Here is a 22,204-nt window from a genome sequence, read left to right as displayed (position 1 = left end):
AGAACCGCCCTCAGGCAGGGGGCCAGGTCTAGGCTGGAGGGTCCCCAACCATTCCACTGCAAATGCGTACACATTCTGTGCTCTGTGCACAGTTTTCAAGTCTCAGTTAAAAAACACCCACCTCGAGGGGCGCCTGGGTGGCGCAGTCGGTTAAGCGTCTGACTTCAGCCAGGTCACGATCTCGCTGTCCGTGAGTTCGAGCCCCGCGTCAGGCTCTGGGCTGATGGCTCAGAGCCTGGAGCCTGTTTCCGATTCTGTGTCTCCCTCTCTCTCTGCCCCTCCCCCGTTCATGCTCTGTCTCTCTCTGTCCCAAAAATAAATAATTAAAAAAAAAAAAAAAAAAAAAACACCCACCTCGGGCACCTGGGACTTCAGCACAAGTCATGATCTCACTGTGAGTTCAAGCCTCGGGTGGGCGGGCTCTGCGATGACAGCCAGAACTCATTTGGATCCTTTGTCTCCCTGTCTCTCCGCCCCTCCCCCTGCTCACTTGCACGCATGTTCTCTCCCTCTCTCAAAAATAAACATTAAAAAAAAAAAAAAAACCCACCTCACACCCAGATATGGCAGGATTCAGGGCCACCAGTGCCAGCATACACACTGTTGTGGATTGTCTGTGAAAGAGAAGAAAGTCAGAGCTGAGAAACTTCTACAGCAATGTCACACAGTTACTATGTCTGCTGGGTGTCGTCCTTAAGATAATGGCTTTAAAAAGTGAAGGGAGGGCGTGGCTCAGTCAGCTCAGGTCATAATCCCACCCTTCGTGAGTTTGAGCCCCGCGTCCAGCTCTGTGCTGACAGCTTGGAGCCTGGAACCTGCTTCGGATTCTGTGTCCCCCTCTCTCTCTGCCCCTCCCCTGCTGGCACTCTGTCCCTCTGTCTCTCAAAACTGAATAAAAGTTAAAAAAAATTTTTTAAAGAAAATAAAATAAGAAGTAAAGGGAGCTGGTGGTCAAGATCCTTGGGTTGCAGCCCCAATGCCGTCACCACTCATGGTTTATTTAGCACCTCTGGGCCTCAGTTTCCTCATCCATAAAATGGGAACAGAGCCACCTCTTTTGTAGGTTTGATAGGAGAACAAAAGGAACTCAGAGCCAAAACACCCTTCAAAGAATGAAAAGTGTTAAGCCAAACCACGTGGAGATTTTGTCACACTCCCAATGTGGCCTGGGCCCTCTCCCTGCCCTACTCCCTGCATAACCTCACTCACCCTGTTTCCACCTCCATCAAGTGCAACCACGGCCAAACACAGTATTACTGATAATAGATTAACTAAAGTATCATTGATCAAAAAAATAGATCACCAACCCTCCTGTGTGTGCCTGACACCTCCAGGAACCCTCCCTCCAGTCCTTTGGGGCCCACTTCATCACCCCATGTACAGCTGGGGCTCTGGGAGAACAGCGGTTCCTGCCCCCTTTGTGTTCAGACTTGCTTTCAGGTCCCAGCATGGCAACACATGCAAACACTAATGCAAGTGCACGTGGGCTGCGACTTCACAGGGTTTTGTCCCAGAACAGGCAGAAGTCATATTAACGTGGAGTTCACCACCTGGCCCCATCTGCGTTCTTTCCTGGGCTGGCCCCTCCACGCCACGGCAGCAGAGCAGACAACAGCAGTCCTGTGGCCCTGCTGGGAACAGTGGGCGCGGGGCCTCAGTGAGGCTTCACGTCCCTGGCTCAAAGAAGGCATTACCCTTGACCCTGCGAAGCCCAACGAGCTGGAGGAGAACACGGGTGGGAGGAGTACCGAGGACACAGGTGCTCCCACTAGACCCAAGCCCCAGCTGGGGTGGGCCGCTGAGGCCCTGGGAAGCAGCCAGAACCGGCTTGCTCTTCATGAGACAATGAGTCCACTGTTACTGGCCGGGACCTTGATTAATATTTGCAAAAGGAGCAAAGTGGAAAATTCCACCTGGGCGGAGGCAGGGCCCAGGGGAAGTGTCAACAACCTCAATGGCCTTGTTCTCCCCGGGATGGACCAGGCAGAGAAACAAAGGCCTGATAAAGGATACAGAACCTGAGAGTGTCAATGCACTTGGATCCAAAGGAATTTCCTTATTTGGGTCAGGGAGGCATTAATTTTTTTGTCATCCTGACTTTCCTGCCCCTAAACTGACACAACACCTTGAAATCCTTCAACTCTCTTTCTCTCTCTGTAGTCTCCCAATAGCCCTGCCAGACCAGCAGAGCTGATGCTGGCCCCATGTTACAGATAGGGAAACTGAGACTCCAACACAATGAGAGCTTCGCCCAAGGCCAGCAGCTGGTGAGTAGCACATCCAGGCAAACCCTGGTGTCTCAACTGCCAGCAGTGGCACAGAGCCTATTCCAGGGAGTCTGGGGTCAGGTGTCACAGGGATTAGACAGGGTGGACTTCTGGGCTCCAGCAGAGGCCCCGACCTTCACTCCACCAGAGGAGGAAGAGGAGAAAGAGGAAGAAGCCCAAAGCAGCTCTCCCGGGTAGGCAGGTGTAAGCACCACCATGGGGGGAAGGTGTGCATAATTGATTCATTCAAGCATTTAACAGTGCCTCCTAAATACCAGGATGCCAAGGCCTAAATACCAGGATACTGTGGATGCGAAGGTGCACTGCGTGGTGGCCCTTTGAGAAACCCAGACCTGGCAGAATTCAGGACTGAAGGGGGAAGGTCCAAGTATCTCCAAAGGCTGCTTCCCTCACAGGCTCAAGTCACCTCACTGAGCCACTTCACAGTCTCATCTGCCCCATTTTACAGAAAAGGAAACTGAGGCCTTGAGAAGGGCAGCGACATGCCACAGGTCACAGAGAGAGAGGAAGCTAAGACACCTGGATACTTAGTGGCCCTGCCTCCAGTTTGTAAAGCCACAATGTTATTGGGCTTAGGTATTCAAACCAATGGTGTCCCTTCCAACGGGCCCCTAGAAGGCTGTATGCTTATCAACAAGGACCTCTCATGAAGAACACTTTTTGTAATGACCTTCCGAGCCAGCATGGACCCCCCCCCCACCCGTCCACCCCCCAAGCAGGCACAGCTTGCTTGACTACAGAGAACACCAGCGGTGGCTACAAGTCCTTCCCCTCCACGCCCATCCCGCAGTCCTGTCTACGGAGCTGGTCATGGGCATCATCACCATCCCAGAGCCCCAGAGGGCCAGGGCGCTGTCAGCGCTGTGCCCACACCCCACGCTGCTCAGCGTCCCTCCTTCCACCCCTGCTACCACATGCTCAGTGACGTCCACACCACACTCAACTCCCCCTTCACTCATCAGCTCCTGCCCCTGGAGAAAGAATCTTCGACCCTCCTTTTTTTTTTTTTAATTTTTTTTTTCAACGTTTATTTATTTTTGGGACAGAGAGAGACAGAGCATGAACGGGGGAGGGGCAGAGAGAGAGGGAGACACAGAATCGCAAACAGGCTCCAGGCTCTGAGCTGTCAGCACAGAGCCCGACACGGGGCTTGAACTCACAGACCGTGAGATCATGACCTGGCTGAAGTCGGACGCTTAACCGACTGCGCCACCCAGGCGCCCCAAGACCCTCCTTTTCTTAAAACCACCCCCACCCAACTCCCATCTCTGAATGCATTTCCTCCCATGTCCATTTCATCCCCTCTTGTCAAAGCCACCCCTGACTGCAAGTGACACACCCTGACCTCTCTGCCCCATTTGATCCCCCGGGGCTGCTCCCTCATCCCGGGTTTTTTTCACCCCCTATAAATGTCCTACTCATAAATCCTATCTCCAGGCCTCAGCTCTGCATCCCTGCTCGTTCCCACACCTCTCGCACTCATGGTCCCAACACACAGCTGTAAAGCCAGCATAGCTCGGAGCCTGGCCCACAACGGGGACTCACCTGTTCATTGAGGGAATGCATATTGGTTAGCAGCCACCTTCTCGCTGGTCTCAGAGGGGCTGGCCCCCCATTGCCCTGCACAGTCACCCAAGTGGCCTTTCTAAAGCTTAAACTGACCACTGCCTAAACCTCGGCTGTTGTTGTTCCTTGGCACCCGGGGACAAAGTTCATGATCTCCACCGGGCCTAGGGGCCTGTCTCCAACTGCAATTTCACAGCAGGGCAGGCACACATGCCCTTGAACATGCACTCACCACATTCATCCCCAGAGAGCGCCCATCAGCCAGTACCTGTGTGTCATTCACCTTTGCACTCCAGGACTGGCACCCTGCAGGTGTTTGCTGAGAAGACAGACAACTATCAGAGCTGTAAAAGGTCTCAAGGACCACATAGCTCAAAGCAACTCAGAGAGGTTGATTAAGGGGCCCAGAGTGACCCAGCCCCAGGCAGTGATGAGGCAACAATCTCCCGTCAGTCAATTCTCCAGGGTCAGGAACCAGACCAATCCTCTGGAAACGTCACCTGGAGCCCCACATGTATGCATGCCAGAGCTCTAGCTGACCTTGAGACTGAGCTCCAGTCCATGTAGCCCAAAATCTGTACCCGGCAAGTGAGCCAGGCCTGGCACATAGTAGGACCTCAGCAAAACCAGCTGCTTGATAAAGTCAACCTCTCACCAGCTGACAATTCCCTCCATAAGTTTCAGGGCCGTCTCTAGGCCTTCATCTCTTCATCTGTAGGAAGGCCACTAACATGGCCTGCAAGTTTCAGTGGCCTGGAGTTGGTCAACCTAACTTGGTCCTTTGCAAACAGGGGACTGCAGCAGCCCAGATCTAAGCTCTGAGATCCACTGTTAGCCCAACTAATTTTTTGTTAACCTGTTCCCAAATCACTGTGTCTCAAAGGATGGTTCCAGCCAGCCGCAGGCGGCAGAATTACCAAAAGAGGGCTTGTAAAAGCGGAGCCCAGTGGGTGCCCAGGGGTCAGAACAAGTGTCTGAGGGCCGGCCGGGGATTTGCATTTAAGGCGGCGCGTGATTCTTGGGAACAGCGAAATCCTGACAGCGTCCGACGCTTCCGCCTTCGGACACCCAAGTGTTACTTTCAGACCTCGTTTTGTTTGGCAGTAAACACACCAGGTTTCCATTACTCTAACAACACACAACTTAGTTCCTCAGAAGTACTAGCTGCCGCGAAGAACTCAGCGAGGTTCGGCTACCCGCGTCCCACCCTTTTGTCTCGGGGGCGGTGGGGGGGGTGGGGAAAGGGGCGCCGGTGCGGAAGGTGGGGCTCCTGCCTCGGCGTCCAGCCCGGGTCCTCCCGACTCACCCACTCCCGGCCCGAGGCCGCCCGGGGCTCCGGTCTGCGGCCAGGGCCGTGCGGGTCGGGGCGCGCCCCATGCTACTCACCCTCGGCAGCTGGGGCCCGGGGCGGGGCGGGGGGGGGGGGGGGTGCTGCGGCGGAGCGGCGGCGGCGGCGTCAGGGCCCTCGCCCCGCTACCCTGTAACTGGCGGCGCCGGCGCACCGCGCGCTCTCCGCGGCCTGGAGGGGAACGACTGGCGGGCGGTTCGGACCGGGTCTGCGGGCTGGCCCGAGCGCGCGTGTGCAATCCTGCACTTGGCTCACTGCTCCCACGTGTGCACGGGGCCCGGAGCGCGCCGGGACCGCCGGTGCTCTGCCCACCAGGCGCCCCGAGGCTCTGGGACGTGGCCCATCCCCGCGAGCCCCGGCAGGCGGGCCCCGGCGCTCCTACGTTGCCACCCAGAGAGGGGTCCGCCCTCGGCGCGGGCGGCGGGGCCGGGGCGGCGCTGCGGGAGGCGGGGCCCCGAGGGATGGCCCCGGGCGCCGAGATAAGAGTGCGGCCGGCCGGGGGCTGAAGGGGGTTCCGCGATGTCGCTAGCGCTGCTGAGTCTGGCCGCGCTGTGCTGGGGATTGGTGTCCACGGAGCCGGTAAGCCTCCGCCCGCGCCCCTTTCCCACGTTCCGTCCCTGGAGCCCCGACCCTGACGGCGTCCGACGCCCCATCTCATGCTTGTTCTCCGAGGGCCCCCTGGAAGGGGCACACATGCGCCCTCTGGGTCAGCCCGACACGCCGTCCTGGGCTTCAGGCTTGAGTCAGGGGCGTCGGAATCAGAGGGCCCCGGGCTCAAATGCCAGCCGGTGTTCTGGATTCGGTCATTTATGCTCACTGAGGCTCGGTGTCTTCATCTGTAGAAGGAAGACTCACTTGGGTCTAGTGAGGAACAGCGACAGGGCTTGCAAGGCAGCAGCAAAGAGCCTGGCACATGGTAGGCACTCAATATTGTTAATTGTTACGCTTGCAATCGAGGTCTGCCCACTTTTGGGTACAAGAACTGCTTCTCGGGGCGCCTGGGTGGCTCAGTCGGTGAAGCATCCGGCTTCGGCTCAGGTCATGGTCTCGGGATTCGTGGGTTCGAGCCCCGCGTCCTGCTCTGTGATGCTAGCTCAGAGCCTGGAGCCTGCTTCAGATTCTGTCAGTCTGTCTGTCTGTCTGTCTGTCTCTCTCTCTCTGCCCCTCCCATACTTATAGAGAATATTCTCTCTCTCTTTCTCTCTCTCTCTCTCTCTCTCAAAAATAAATAAACGTTAAAAAACAAAACAAAACAAAAAAAACCCTGCTTCTCCATTACTGCTTGCCCTTTTTTGCCATGTTGATTGATGCTGTGCTAGGGTACCATGACCCAGAGCTAGTAATCTGTTGAACTCTGGCTGGTTTCCTTTTCTCCCCAGGGCCTCGAAGGATTGAGGGAATCTTTTGGCTCACTAGTGAAGAAAAATCTTATGAAACAGCATTTGAAACTATATCCCTGCTCTCTTAGCATAGAGCGTAAAACATGGTGGTTACTTGTTCATGATTATGGAAAGATGAACCCCGATCATGTGCCCTGGTGCCTCCAGCTACGCTCCTTGTTGCTTTGCTTCTTCCTAAAATTTGTCTCACCAGCCCTTTGACAAGAACTCAACTCCCACTATGGTGTCTTATTTGTTTAAAAAAATGTCTGATATTACTTGGAGTTCAGCTTTAAAAAGACAAAGATGAGGGACTAACGATTTCACCCAAACCCATATTACTCAAACCATCAAAAGTTTTACCTTCTGTCTTACAAGATGTTTGGAAATGTACAGGCTGAGAGGGATCAGACTCCAGAGCTGGTTGACTTTTTTTTTTTCAACGTTTTTTATTTATTTTTGGGACAGAGAGAGACAGAGCATGAACGGGGGAGGGGCAGAGAGAGAGGGAGACACAGAATCGGAAACAGGCTCCAGGCTCCGAGCCATCAGCCCAGAGCCCGACGCGGGGCTCGAACTCATGGACCGCGAGATCGTGACCTGGCTGAAGTCGGACGCTTAACCAACTGCACCACCCAGGCGCCCCAGAGCTGGTTGACTTTTATTGTATAGGGTCTTGTCACTGGAACTTGCTGCTGCCTGAAAGTTAAATATTTTAGATCCAGTATTTTCTTCCAAAACAAAAGTAGTGATTATTTGTTTCTTAAAATGACATGAGCCATTAACCCTAAAGGATTTAGTACTGGCCTTTTTGGGCACTAATGATCAAGAGTTTTTAAAAACTCTTTTCAAAAGATAACATGATGAAATCACAACTGCTTTTTGATTTTCTGAATAGCTAGCTCAGGTGAGTCCTTTTGTATCAGAGGAGGAATATTTTAAAGACACTGGGACAGCACCTTGGATTGCATTCATAACTTTCTTCCATTTATCTTCTTGGCACAGCTAGTCCTTAACCTGGAGAGAATCAATAGGTTCTCTGGATGGTCCTCAAAATCTACACTTGAACATTAGAGTGGGAAGGGGTCTTTATGATGGTCCAGATCACCCCTGCTTATAGCAGGGAAAGGGGGTGAGGCAAAGACAGGAGTGGAGACCCAACTCTAGTTTTTAAGTGTGGCGATGAGCAGGCTTGAGGATCTAAGTATATTGATAGCTAATCTAAGGTCTATCGTAGCCTACGATGGGCCAGCTTAGTCTCCCCTAAACTGAAGTGGAACCAGCCCAACTTTTCTCTGAAAGTTTGCCACTTGTATATTCATTTTAAGAAAAATATGGTGTTTTGTCTAATTTGGCAAATGAAGGCTTATAGTTTGCTGACATTCAACACAATACTTTGTTTCTTTCTCTCTTGCAGACCATTCAGTGTGGCTCTGAACCTGGTAGGTGTGCTAGGGAATGGGTATTTGGGGCTTTATACTAACAGAACAGTGGACTTTTAGAGGGCCCAAATCCAGGCACTGGGTCATTGGAGACCAGGGAGAGGGTGAAACATTGCTTTGTTAGCCAACGTGGATGAAGCCTCTACCCAGCAAGGCAGAGCTCCCAGTGTTTCAGATGGGCTGGCTTCCTGGCCAGTAAGAGGGGCACAGGCAGGGCCGGAATCCCCGTTCATGGTGGAAAGTGAAGGCTGCCGCTCTGGGAGATCAAGTGCTGTGATAAGGAGGTCACTTACAATGGAGAACAGGAAGCAGCTGTCTTAGAGAAGGAGGAGTGTTTGAGATGGTAGCCTTTGAAGAATGAGTGGGCTCCTGCCCAAGAATTGTGGATGGAAAAAGGTGAGCTGGAGGAGGGTTGGGGCCACCAGTGATTAGGAAGTGGGAGTTGTGTGGGCCAGCTGGCTGGAGTCCAGGCTGATACATGAGGGACAAGCATGTCAAATTTGCTAAATACATCCTTAAGTGCACAGGCGCATGGGGTGGTCCCAAGTGCCCTGTGGGGTGGGGCCGGAAGGTTACCAATCTCCTTGGCCATAAATCAGCCAGCACTAAGAGACGTGTGCTGCCTTAGCAGGAAGAAGAGATGAATAGGGAGCAAAGGATGGATCGGGGTGGGCCACTCAGAGGAGATGGCGTTGGGTAGGGCCAGGGAGGAGAGCATCTTAGGCAGTTTTGCCTCTTTCCAGGACCGTCTCCAGAGTGGATGGTCCAACACACTCTGACCCCAGGAGACTTGAGGGACCTCCGAGTGGAACCTGTTAGAAGCGGAGTTGCAATGGAGGACTATTCAATTTTGATGAATGTGAGCTGGGTACTCCGGGCAGATGGTAAGTCTGCATCAAGCAATAAAGCATCTACTAAAGCAGAAAAGTGCAGATTGTGTGACCCATTAATTCCACCGCTGGCAGGAACCAAACAGAATACTGTAAATACACAAGTGCACCAAAAGCCACATACTGTGGTCCCCTCTTATCTGTGGTTTTACTTTCCATGGTTTCAGTTACTCACGGTCAACCAGAGGCTGGAAGCAGACGGTCCTCCTTCTGACGTATCTTCAGAAGGTCCATAGTAGCCTAATGCTATGTCAGCACCAACCACATTCACCTCGCTTCACCTCATCACATAGAAGATGGACGAGCACAGCACAATATTTTCAGACAGAGATCACATTCACATAACTTTTATTACAGTCTGTTGTTATAATTGTTCTATTTTATTATCAACTATTGTTAATCTCTTGTTGTGCCTGATTTATAAATTAAACTTTATCATAGGTATGTGTGTATAGGAAAAAAATGTAGATAGGGTTCAGTACTCTCCACAGTTTTAGGCATCCACTGGGGGTCTTGGAACATATCCCCTGTGAGTAAGGGGGTGGGGTGCTGCTGTACTAGATTATTCTTGGTAGCATTATTCATAACAGCCAAAAAATGGAATGCATCAAATGCCTGACGGTAGAATTGGAATCACAGAACCAACCCGATGCAGCAATGAGTATGATGGTCTGTCACTAAACACAGTATGGATGAATGAATCTCGCAAACATAAGACACCAGATTCCAGAGTCCACATCCACATCTGAATGCAGAACTAAGTGGTTGGAAGCCACAGTAGTGGTTCTTCTTGGGTAGGGAGCAACTGACAGCACGAAGGGCATTCCTGGTGTGTTTCTCAGCCTGGGTACTGGCTACGTGAGTGTGACAACCCATCATGTGGTCTACTTACGATCTGTGTACTCTTTGGTTTGTTATATCTTGTGGAAGAAAACAGAGTGAGTGCAGAGATGATTTCCCTCTCCCCCGCCCCAGCCCCCAACCACCACCAAGTTTAGGAAAAGTGCTGGCTCAGGTACATTTCTGTTTCCCAAATGGCACCATGAAAGTCCTGGCATTTCCCCCAAGGCAGCTTGCAAGTTCTTTCAATGAACCAATCCTGGGGGCCTAAAGCCCATGTCTCTGCTTTCCACCCACTCAATTCAGTTCAATTCCATCAAGTCAGGAATTCAGGAATGCCAGGCACAGAGAGGTGAGGCGGCCACAGTTCCCACCCAGTAGGGCTCTCAGAGGACGGGGGGAGGCAAGCAGAGGGGCACAGGCTCAGTGTCAGGGGGTCCCAGAAGGAGCTGTGCTCCATCTGAATGGGGTGGAGGCAGCGGGGAGCTGGCGAGGGTCCTCAGGGAGCACCGTAACTAGGTGGTGCAGTGAGGCAATGGCCCTACACCGAGTACAGAGTGAGCATTTGCATTTGTTAGCTGTTATTACAGGAGAGCTTGGCCTTGAAGGAGTGGTCAGCCTTCCAGGCAGGGAATAGGGGGAGGGAGGGGCAGTCAGAACAGCATGGTTTGGTGATGACACTCTGAGGGGCCTGTTCCTCTTAAAAGACACCCACGGTAGTGCAGAGCCAGAGTCCCCTTTGCAGGATCCTGTGAAATTGAGGGTTACCAGTGAGGAGGAAAGAGCTTGGGTTTTGGAGTTAAATCCATATCTGCCACTGGTGAGCTTTGTAAGCTTAGGCAGTGCTCCCTGAAATCCCCCAAGCCTCACTCACCCTATCTGTAAACAGAGGACAGCAAAGGTGTGTACCTTACAGGACTGTTGTAAATATGAACTGGGATAAGGCATGTAAACCCTCCAGCATCAAGCTGGCCGCATAGTAGGTGCTAAATAAACAGCTGCCTTCTTGCCTGTCTCTGCAGCCAGCATCCGCTTGTTGAAGGCCACCAAGATCTGCGTGACAGGCAAGAGTAACCTCCAGTCCTACAGCTGCGTGAGGTGCAATTACACAGAAGCCTTCCAGACTCAGACCAGACCCTCTGGCGGCAGAGTGAGCGCGCTGAGGCACTTCGGCTAATTGTCGTTAAAGCTCGCCCCTTTGCTTGGGGGGCAGACGTGACGTGCAGTACACACAGGCTACTGAGCGGCCACAGCTTGGAGCCTGGAGTAGGATGCCTGGGTTCAAATCCTATTTTTGGCCACTTCTGGGCTGTGTGCCGTGGGCAAGTCAGCATCTCTGGGCCTCAGTTTCCCCATCCACAAAGTGAGGGGAGCTGAACTTAAATTATATCCTGGCTCTAAAAGTTTACACTTCTCTGATTCTGTGACTTACACTGGCAAATGGTGTGAGCTCTGTTCCCGTAGTAGACATCAGCTGGAGACAGAAGTTTCAGCAGTAGGTAGAGGAATGCAATTATAAATGGAAAGGGCAGCACACAAAGGCACTACATTTCTGCGTTGCAGTGCTTTGGGAATTCAGGGGTTCTTTGCTTTGCCTTGCAGTGGACGTTTTCCTACATAGGTTTTCCTGTGGAGCTGAACACAGTCTACTTCATTGGGGCCCACAATATCCCCAATGCAAATATGAATGAAGACAGCCCCTCCATGTCTGTGAATTTCACCTCACCAGGTAACTCCCTCACTCCTCTGTCATCCTCTGTCTTGCAGGGATGCTTGCTGTCTGGTGTGTGGTTTGGCACAGAGAGGCTGGGGTGCCTCGACAAGGCATTTGGCTTCGCCGAGTCTGGTTTCCTTGTGAGACGCAGTAGTGACTATGCCTCACTCACAGAGTGGGGGAGAGGAGGAAGTCAGATAAAAAGTAGGGAAAAGCCTGTTCCTTTGTGTCAGGCACCAGCTGAGCACCTGACGTGCATCCTGTCACCAAAGCTTCCAACAGCCCTGAGGTTGTTGGATAGATGAAGACATTGAGAGCTTAAGTGACTTGCCCTGGGTTACACACACAGGAAGAGTGAAGCTGACGTCCCAACCCTGGGCCTTCTTGATCAGTGACTTTAACCATCTGCCACTAATGCAGAATGTTGTGGGTACAATGTGGGCTCCAGTGTTGGCTGGCTTCCTCACTGGCTGTGGTGTTTGAGGAGTGGCTGGGTCTCTGAGGACACATGGACCCCAGTCGGCCCCCGGGGCTGTCAGTGAAATGCAGGTGGCACTGGGTTGAACACTGGGTTATTTCCCCTATGCTGCAGCACACAACCAGCCCTCCAGTGTCACGCCTTCAGGGTCACACACGGGGCTGCCGCGTGGATGAGACAGGATCGTGTGTCGTGTAGAGGGGCCAGCATGGTGCCCGGCTACAGTGGTTCCCATGCCACCCTCACCTGGGATGGGTCACCTGTTCTGTACTCCACTCCTGTCCTCTGCCTCTGGCAAGGTGTCCAAGCCAAATGGGGTAAATTTCTGATTCCTTGCTGTTCTTTGAGAGTGTGGTCCAGGGTGTTCTTTTTGCCCCACAACTTACTACATAGTAGTTTCCAGCTTTCTTGATGCGACCAAACCCCATTTTAAAAAACATAAATGTCTTATTTTGGAGTAATTTTAGCTTTACAGAAAAGTTGCAAAGATAAAACAAAGAACTGTGTGGATGTCCAAAGGATCCCCATATAGCTCTCAGGCAGTTTCCCTGATCATTCATTCACCTTTGATGTCACCGTGGTACGTTTATCAAAGCTAAGAAACCAACATGGGTACATCCCTATTAACTAAACTCCAGACTTTATTTGGATGTCACCTGCTTTTCCATGAATGCCCCCTTTTTGTGCCAGTCCCATTTAGTCCTCGTGTCCTTCGGTCTCCTCTGGTAACAGGTTTGAGTCTTCCTTTGTTCTTCAGGACCTTGACAATCTAGGGTGCCGGCCAGGCATCCTGCAGAACGTCCCCTAGTCTGGGTTTGTCTGATATTTGTCTCCTGATTAGATTGGGGGTGTGAGTTTTTGGAGAGACAGTGCAGAGGTCGAGTGTCCTTGTCCTCGCTTCCTATCAGGGGCGGGTGACATACACACCACGTCACTGGTCATGTTCACCATCGTCACTTGGTTAAGTGGTACCTGCCAGGCATCTCCCTTGTAAATCTACTGATTTTCCATTTCTCTACTATGACTTTTTTAAAAAAGCAAATGACTAAATGTCCCCCTATTCTGGGGTAGGGGTGTGGGGTGGATTGAGTTCCACTTCCTGGAAGAGGCGGTATTTACATATATTATCAAACCTTTTCAAAGGTTCAAGTCTTCTCCCGGGGATCATAGATACTATTCTGATAAAGGTTGTATTTAAATTAGACTCTGGTTATCACTTCGTGGGTAGTCTTCTGTTTAACCACCAAATGCCAAATGTTAGCGTCCCATTTAAATTTGCTATCTTACCTCACATCTTGAGTATTCTGGCAATTTGTTACAAGTGTGGTAAGCATGTGTGCATGTGTGCTTGCTGGTGAGGGAGTGAAGCACTTCCTTTTTTTTTTCTAACGTAAAAACTTCCATTCAAATCTCCAGGCTGCCTAGACCACATAATGAAATACCAAAAAAAGTGCATCAAGGCAGGTAAGTAAATACATGTTTGCTTTCGTCATTAGAGGAACCTGGAGCCAGCACAACCCAATCCATCTTCCATGAAGAAACTGAGGCCCAGAGCAGGGGAGTTCTGTGTCCAAGTTGCACGGAGAGGGCTGATCCCTGGCCAGCACTCCTGGCCAGCACTGTGCCGACTCAGTCAAGCAGCCTGTCCAGAGAAGGACCCATTCTGAGTAGGTTTAGGTAGTGAGCCAACAGTCACAGAAAAACACCCGCTGTACAAACTGCACTTACAGTGGTGCTGATTGGAGGCCCTTCCTGACTGGAGGGGAATCTGTAAGTCCTTCCACTGACCTCTGGCCCTGGGGGCCCAATGAACCTTCCATTTGGATTAGCAAGCATTCGAGGTGGGAGTGTTAGCTAAAGTAATGACCTCAAAGCATATTCTCAACTTGTGTCTTCACTGGAGTTCACCTCTCACAGGCTAAACTATTAGAATCTGCCTCTATCCTTGGAGTTTTGAAATAAGTATCTTGAGGATAATCAGTCCTAAGTGTCCGATTTCCAAGGATTTCACAAGGGTGCTTGTAAATTTCTGGGTAATACAGTCTTATGATGCTAATGAGGCTAGTGGCACATGAGGGAACCAATCCCCAACTTTTACGCACCCCCAACCCAGCGGGCATCCCTGTGCACCCCATCAGACTGAACTGCACACAGACTCCTTCGTGGAAGGCAGACTTGGAGCTTATGCTTCCTTTCTTGCCTCCCACCAAAAGAGATCTGGATTGTGGAGGGCACAGTGGGTGTGGGGAGCTCTGAGGGCCTTCCATCAGTCCTAGACCCCCCCTCCAAAGACGGTTCTGAGCTAGGGCCTGACATGCTCTCCCCCGTGGGGAAAACACCACACACTCCCATCTCTTCTGTTCCTGGAAATTAACCTGGTACTGATTTGCAAGTCCCAAAAATCAAACAACTGACTTTGTCTCACTGAGTAGGCCTGTCAGGGTATCCACTCGCTCTATAACCTTAAACATGTCTTCTGGCCTGGGGCTCCTCCTCCCCATCCTGGAAAGGAAAAAATGCTGACCTCAACCCTTAACTCAAAATGGATGTTGAGAATTGAAGGGAGTAGTAGAACCCCATCTGTGCCTCCAACACCACCCCCCGCCCCCAGCCCAGGGAAGCTATCTCAGCAAAGTGGTGATATGGGGCCCCTAAACTTTCTTGGGCAGCAGGTACTTTGCGATGCTGGGAGCAAGGACTAGTAAAAGGTACACTGTGCAGAGAGCCCTTGGATGCACGCATGCCAGAGAACTTAGATATGTTTTGGCCAAGCCCTTTGGGAGACTTAAATGAGGGGCAGTTTGCAACACCGTCCATGTGATTCTCTCTGGACTCAGGAAGTCTGTGGGATCCCAACGTCACTGCCTGCAAGAAGAACAAGACGGTGGTGGAAGTGAATTTTACAACCAGCCCCCTTGGAAACAAATACATGGCTCTCATCCAAAATCGCATTGTAATCGGGTTTTCTAACGTGCTGGAGGTACCTCTTCCCTTCGTTTCCTAACACCACCCCCAGCCTTGCTCACCTTGCTGACGAGGAAAATGCAAGTCCCCTAGGATTCCCTTGACAGGCTCTCCATTGTAACGGCACAGGCGGGTGGGTCCCTGATCTAGGTGTGCGGGGCTGTTTTGACTCCTTTAACAAATGAACACAAGTCCCTGGGAATCTAAAACCAACCAGAGGTAGACGTATCCGAAGTAGGAAATGAATGCTTATTCACGCAGAGTCTGAGGAGTTGAGTCAGTTTGGGAAGAGCAGTCTTTTCACTGGCAATCTTGGTTCTCACTCCCCTGGCTCATGATTCTCCATGCTGTCTCATTCAATCTGCCCCAGAACAAACCCCCAACGCGAACTTCTGTGGTGATCCCGGTGACTGGGGAGAGTGAAGGTGCTATGGTCCAGGTAAGGCTCACCGAGCCGTCCGCGAGGGCAGGGGCGCTTGAGGGACTGGCTGCTGCTGCACAGGCCACCGGTCACGGGCACTGATGAGCTCCCACCCCCGGTTCGCTTCTGCCGGCTGCCTGCACTAAGCAACAAGTGGGGAACCCTTGCCTCATTCGTTATGGAGGCAAAGGTGGAAGCAAACCTTCGGGCCATGATCCCTTTTGCTTTTATTAGTGGCTATTGACTTTCCGTTTTAGTCACAGAGCCTCAGAGAACTTCCGAGACAGGAGTACCATTTAATTTTCCCAAGTTTCGGTTTTAACTGCAAAATGAAGCAACAAAGGATTTAAAATCAGAAGGTTTGGGTTTCGAGCAGCGTATGAACTTTGAAGGGCAGCTGCCTGTCCTCTCGGCATGAGTCTAGTCGGCTGGAAAACAGGAAGCTGGCCCGGGCAGATGCTCTCAGGTCTCTTTCAGCTCCGAGTTTATGATGTGGGGACATGGAGGGTCATAGAGGGACACAGCCACACCCAAGGCATAAGGAGCTTTTGTTTTTCATTCCCTGGAACATAAAGGTAGCACTCAGGCACGCCAGAGGGAGCAGATACCTGTCTGCATATTATGACTGCACCCCTTTTCCAGGGAACCAGACTTTCCTAGTCCCGGAGGATATATCTGTCAATAGGAGCTCTACTGCTCCGAGTTGTTTTTTTTTTTTTTTTTTAGAGGAAATATTTGTATATGTATTAGGCTGTGACCTAACCCTTTTAGATAAGGAAGCCAACATGTTAGCAACATGTACAAAGTTTACATTCACAATTCAGGAGTCAGGTGTTTGGTCTCAGGTTGCTGGTTTGGATTTTAGGGCTTTGTTATGGAAGTGTGACCAAGGCAAAAAATGTGTTTTGTTTTGTTTTTTTCACCCTATTACAATGCTGGGGTGGGGGTGCGGTTCAAACCAGGAGAGAAAGGGGGGAGACATTTTGGTGGGAGTAGGCATTATGCTGAGCTTCTGCTCTGAAGCATGATGCGAGCTTCCCAAGCCTCTTGTTTTTCCCTCAGCTGACTCCGTATTTCCATACTTGTGGCAATGACTGCATCCGACGCAAAGGAACAGTTGTGCTTTGCCCACAGACTGGCATCTCCTTCCCGCTGGATGGTCGTAAGTGCCCAGCCATTTGTGCAGGGTGATCAGAGAGGTTCAGGGCCTGAGAGGCCCAGCAGCACTACCCCATTCAATACGGGCCAGGGTGGGCATGCACCTGCAGGAGGGTGCAGGAGCCCCTGCTGTGTACACGGTGAGGGGCTGGGGTGCAGGGGAAGATGTCCACACCACCATGCCAGAGGCCCTGACAGCTGATCGGGAATGGAGGCTTCATTTGCGAATCCACCATGAGATCCTTTATGAAAGAGGATGCACACAAGAAGGGGGAAAAATAAACAGCGCAGAATGGATGTTCATTGTGCTACAAGGACCTACTGAAAAGTCAGTGGCGCTAAAGGACTGAGTCCATGAGGGAATGTGCATTTCACCGCACTGTGATTTTCTTACCAGCCTCAGTGGCCCGGCCTGTTCCTGTAATTTGATATGGTCACTCAGCCACAAATTAGCAATATTGGCCCCCAAAGACACACCTCACTGATGCCTGAGAGCAGCATATTTGGGGAAAATGTCCTTCTGGATTTAGAGATGGTAGTTCTCTTATTACAGACAGACAAATGTTCCCAGAACTAACCCGGGCGGGAGTCAAAAGTTGCAAAGTGTTACTCTCAGAAACTCAGCCCAACAAACTGACAACCTAGGTGCCTAACAGTCCTGACTTCTGTGTGGGCACAGTGCCTATGGATTCCTGAGCTTACCTGACAGATATTCCTGTGGGAGGTGGCATTACCCACCGTGTTTGTCAGTCTAACAAAACAGCCTTGAAAAATGGCATCTGTGTGTCCCATGTATTAAGTAATCACACTGAGAATAACATCAATTCATCAAAGAACAAAAAACCTGAATGCAAACTCTGGTTACCAGGGTGAAAACGCCTGTATGTAAGTGCAGTAAGAAGCCAAAATGATTTTGGCAGAACTTTCTTAACCTCCTGGGTCCCATATCCCTTTTGAGAATCTAACAAATGGCCTGGACACTCTACGGAAAAATGCACCAATCTGAAGACCCCCTAGAGATCTACTGACCCTTGGTGTTAATAGGAATCTAAACTTCGGGGTGCCTGGGTGGCTCAGTCGGTTAAGTGTCTGACTTCGGCTCAGGTCATGATCTCGCGGTTCACGAGTCCGAGCCCTGCGTCGGGCTCTGTGCTGACAGCTTGGAGCCTGGAGCCTGCTTCCGATTCTGTGCCTCCCTCTCTCTGACCCTGCCCCCATTCATGCTCTGTCTCTCTCTGTGTCTCTCTGTCTCAAAAATAAATAAACGGGGGCGCCTGGGTGGCGCAGTCGGTTAAGTGTCTGACTTCAGCCAGGTCACGATCTCGGGGTCCGTGAGTTCGAGCCCCGCGTCAGGTTCTGGGCTGATGGCTCAGAGCCTGGAGCCTGTTTCCGATTCTGTGTCTCCCTCTCTCTCTGCCCCTCCCCCGTTCATGCTCTTTCTCTCTCTGTCCCAAAAATAAATAAACGTTCAAAAAAAAAAAAAAGAAAATTAAAAAAAAATAATAAACGTTAAAAAAAAAAAAGAAATCTAAACTGCTACAGAGTATAGAGTAAAAATCTTGTTTCCAAATAGGAGATAAATTTGGCTTTGTTTTGCTGAAAGTAAATCAACTTTGTTTTCTCCAGGCAGAAGCATGATGGGTGGCTGGCAGCCTTTCCTCCTCCCAGCCCTGCTGGGGGCCACAGCGTTGCTGGCGGCTGGGATCTACTTAATATGGAGGCACAGTAAGTGTTATGATTAGTTCTTTAAAGAAACCTGAATGAGGAAATAACAGTGAATTTTTTAAAAGATTCCTCCAGAAGCAGTTACATTTTGGCATCAAGGCAAGAGCACTGATGTAATGCCCTAGAACTCTCCAAAAATACTGATAATGATGACTTAGTCACAACCAAGGCAAAGCAGGGATGGGGACCTCTCGATCCGGTGACTACCACCGGTTTCATTTTTACCATTGGGGCACCTACAAGCACTACAATGGGCACAAGACAGCGAATAGCGAATTGCATTTTTGCCTGTAACAGGTACTCCAAGCTAGTTCCTACTTTTTAAAAATAATTGTCCCATAGCATAAGAACAATACTCACTTGAATTCGTGTACCTCAGGGTCCTTGCCAACTCTTTAAACATCAAGAACTTAAATACAGAAGTCAGAGTATTTATACAGATACACGCGAGAAGGAAGCCCACTGCTTCTCCTTTTACCGTATGAGTCCTTTGTGATGTTGTGGACAGAACAAGATTAATCTCATAACCTAAGTAAGAAAGCCATGTGGAACCCTGACCTTGGGAATACTTCTATTCAGGGGATATGATCTGGCCTGTATTAGCTATAGTACTTTCGTATGTAGTTTCTGTTCTGTAGCACGTACAGAATTCCAGTCAAGTTCCAGCTGAAATGGGGTACCAGTTAACCTAACACAACCACACAAAGACTACCATTTGCAGGCATCAGATGGATCAGTTACTGAGTTGACTTAATTCAAAATGTGATGTGAAGGGCACAGGTCAGGTAGCCCTGTTTATATAGGACACTATGTAATACTGGTTAGAACCACCCACCTAAAACAAAGTACCTCCAACCTAAACAGTTTCTGTGACTTCATTTGAAAAGATATGGGTTAAGAAGACTGACGTAGTGATGGGGACTTGAAAATACATCATTTAGAGCATCTTTAAGGTTGTGTTGAGCATCAGTGTGTTTCAGGTGGTATGTTCAAAAGGAACATTGGGGGGGTATTTTCCTTGCTGGCAGTAACAACGTCCCTGGTGCTCAGCCAATATTCCCTCCCTGGGGTTCATTTACTAGTGGTGGTTCAGATTAGAGTGACGGCCTGCTGTGTGCCGTTCCTAGCTAACAAACGCTCTCTTCCCCCCACAGAAAGGATCAAGAAGGCCTCCTTCCCTACTGCCACCCTCCTGGCCCCCATTAAGGTTCTTGTGGTTTACCCATCTGAAATATGCTTCCATCACACAGTGTGTCACTTCACTGAATTTCTTCAAAACCACTGCAGAAGTGAGGTTATTCTTGAAGAGTGGCAGAAAAAGAAAATAGCAGAGATGGGTCCAGTGCAGTGGCTTACCACTCAGAAGAAAGCAGTGGATAAAATCATTTTCCTACTTTCCAATGACGTCAACACCATGTGTGATAGTACCTGTGACAAGAGTGAGGGCAGCCCCCATGAGAACTCCCAAGACCTGTTCCCCCTTGCCTTTAACCTCTTCTGCAGCGATCTGAGAAACCAGACTCCCCTTTGCAAATACATGGTGGTCTATTTTAGAGAGGCAGATACCAAAGATGAGTACAGTGCGCTCAGTGTCTGCCCCAAGTACCGCCTCATGAAGGATGCTCCTGCTTTCTGTACAGAACTTCTCCGTGTCGAGCAGCACATGTGAGTGGGAAAGAGGCTGACAGCCTGTTCCATGTAGGCCACCCAGAAATGAGGGGCCCTGAAGCCTTCCTACTCCTCCACATTATAGGGGGAAAGCATCTCAGGATTCTAAAGTTTCTGTATGGACTACGTGCAGGGAGGATTTTACATACACCTGCTTTATTTAGCAATAGGAATATAGGGAGGATTCATAACTAAATACATATGCCTTAGCTTAATCAAAACTTTCATGCCAATAAAACCGTTATAAATACTAACTACTGTAGCATTAACTAAAGGACAGAAACTAAATTTATAAATTATAAAGCTAAATCAAAATCAAGGAGAGTAATAATGCAAAATTATAACCATTTTGATAATGCAGTGATAAAGCATCTTCCAGCCAAACATCCAATCTTGAACAGTCCATGCACTGCACTGTAGGTACAACTTTACTTCTGTAACCTTCTAAACTTAATGAGTATCAAATTTAAGAAGGCTTCACTAATTCACTCAACTTCATAGGTGAAAAACCCTCTATTACGTACAAAAACTATTTTAAAAGACAGAATACAGAATAACGAGCTGAACTCATCTCTGCTGGCCAGATAACATAGCATACAGGTAACTGCTCATACTATTTGGCACTTGTATAGGACCTCTCTGAACTAATTCATGACCTGTCTGATTCTTGTACAGGTGACTTTTAACATGGACACCAATATACATTACTTGCAGACCTCCTATCAACTTTTGCCCAAAGTTACCTATTAGAGGTCACGTCAAGAGTTCAGTTTCTTGGTTATTATGTTAACTTTTCATGTTCAAAACACAAATTGTTCCTGCTCTTTAGAAAGTTAGCCCTCTTGAAGTAGTCTTTTATAAATCAGTTATAATGGTTTAAATTACCATAGAGTTCCATGACATAGAAATGTATGATATTTTAAGTCTTCCAACTTCTTTCTCTAAAAGCATCCTTTTAATGCAGAGGTTACCAAGGGGCTATATATATTACTTATATTTATGTTATGCCCATTTTTCTAAGATTGCTGGTCTTTCACACATGCAATCCTGTATCTGCTCTAGAACGTGGCTCAGTTTCAGGTGGATGACTGTTAAAATATATTCGTGAAGTGTCAAAACTATCCTTAAAGGGCCATGCCACCCCTTCTAATACATGTCTTATGGATAAAATAAAAACCAAAATAAGGAAGCACAGAGTGAAAACTCACCATGTTCAGCTCCCCAAGCAGATACTTAGTAATGGCTGAGACAATATGTTTAATGTGGTTAAGCTCACTTGTCATGATCTGTTTTCATGGTGCTTAATAAAGTGCTGGTAAAAGACGACGGACATGGCTTATGTCTAAACTTGGATCAGAAACCAACGTCCTCTGAATCAACATCTACCAGTTATAACAACAATATGTTATTATGTAAAAAAAAGATTATGAACAAAACTAACATTTTGCTTTTGGAATTAGGTAGCCACTAATAAATTGTGTTGAAACAGCCCAGATACATAAATAAGATCAATATTGTATATTTTGTTAAAAAAAAAAAAAAGAACACATAATTTTCAAATTGAAGGCACACATCTTCAATAGTACCAACATGTTAAAGTTGTTTTCTTATACTGGTGGGCTCTTCCCTGTTCCTGACCTACTGAGCAGGTATGTAAGATGCTTCCATTTATGCAAATGATCTGGTACCAGCATTTCTCCACATCCTAAGACTTCTAACCACCCTTATTCTCTTTTTCTATATTCCACTCTTCCTTCTATCTCTTATCCATCCCTACTTCTGTCTCTCTGTCCCCCTCCATCTCCAGTTCTGGATGAGCAGATGGTGGGAGCAGGTACCCAGCAGGGGGTGGCAGGGATCCGGCACTCTCCCAGGCCCCCAGGTCTCTGAGCCTCTAGTGCTGTGCTTGCTGACTGACTCCCATCTCCAGACAATGCCTTCTCTTCCTGGGGCCAGGAAGGCTTCACCAAGGCCTGGACCACTGGTGCTACTAGCTGTCTGTACTGAGATTTTGCTTCAGATTGCTCACAGATTAAGGTCAAATAATCGTACTGGGCACAAAGAGCTCCAAAACCTTTCTCTTCGTTCCTCAGGTATAGGAAAACTGGGGGGCTCAATGACTAAGTTAGTAGTAATTACAACAGAAGTTAACTCGAAATTATACCTGAATTATTTCTATTTGGCTTTAGGAAGGAAATGAATTTTCCTTCTCAGTTTTTGTTGTTTTGGTCACATAATGACTGTTTTCTTTCCCCAAGCCCACCTGGAAGCATGTCAGGTAACAAAAGCCGGCCCACCCAGCTTTAAATCTTTGCCTCTGGAA

General features: G+C 49.4%; 2 protein-coding genes across 5 annotated transcripts in view; one reads left to right on the top strand and one right to left on the bottom strand.

Moving 5' to 3' along the window:
- Positions 1–5,609, bottom strand: part of CHDH (choline dehydrogenase) — a 41,003-nt gene extending 35,394 nt beyond the window's left edge. Inside the window, exons 1-2 of one of the 4 annotated variants that reach the window (XM_086697923.1) lie at positions 5,241–5,609; positions 551–614 (exon numbers count right to left, since the gene is read on the bottom strand). The gene's annotated coding sequence lies outside the window, so the exon portion shown is untranslated. Of the gene's footprint in view, positions 1–550; positions 615–1,550; positions 1,800–3,833; positions 4,983–5,240 lie in introns of those variants that run through there. The other 3 variants (XM_086697924.1, XM_086697925.1, XM_086697926.1) reach the window with 3 other exon arrangements.
- IL17RB (interleukin 17 receptor B) lies at positions 5,294–21,466 on the top strand. Its single transcript, XM_086697927.1, has 11 exons — positions 5,294–5,781; positions 7,999–8,023; positions 8,767–8,907; positions 10,776–10,903; positions 11,356–11,482; positions 13,362–13,409; positions 14,783–14,925; positions 15,280–15,348; positions 16,393–16,492; positions 18,115–18,213; positions 19,368–21,466. Exons 1-11 carry the CDS (start codon positions 5,722–5,724, stop codon positions 19,880–19,882), a joined length of 1,455 nt encoding a protein of 484 aa, XP_086554053.1. The 5' UTR covers positions 5,294–5,721; the 3' UTR covers positions 19,883–21,466.
- Positions 21,467–22,204: the final 738 nt, after the last annotated feature.

Source organism: Puma concolor, chromosome A2 (assembly GCF_028749965.1).
Source record: "Puma concolor isolate L17-30 chromosome A2, mPumCon1.1.hap2, whole genome shotgun sequence".
Classification (NCBI taxonomy): Eukaryota; Metazoa; Chordata; class Mammalia; order Carnivora; family Felidae; genus Puma; species Puma concolor.
The sequence above is the reverse complement of the archived record's forward strand: the minus strand, read 5'-3'. Positions and strand labels throughout refer to the sequence as shown.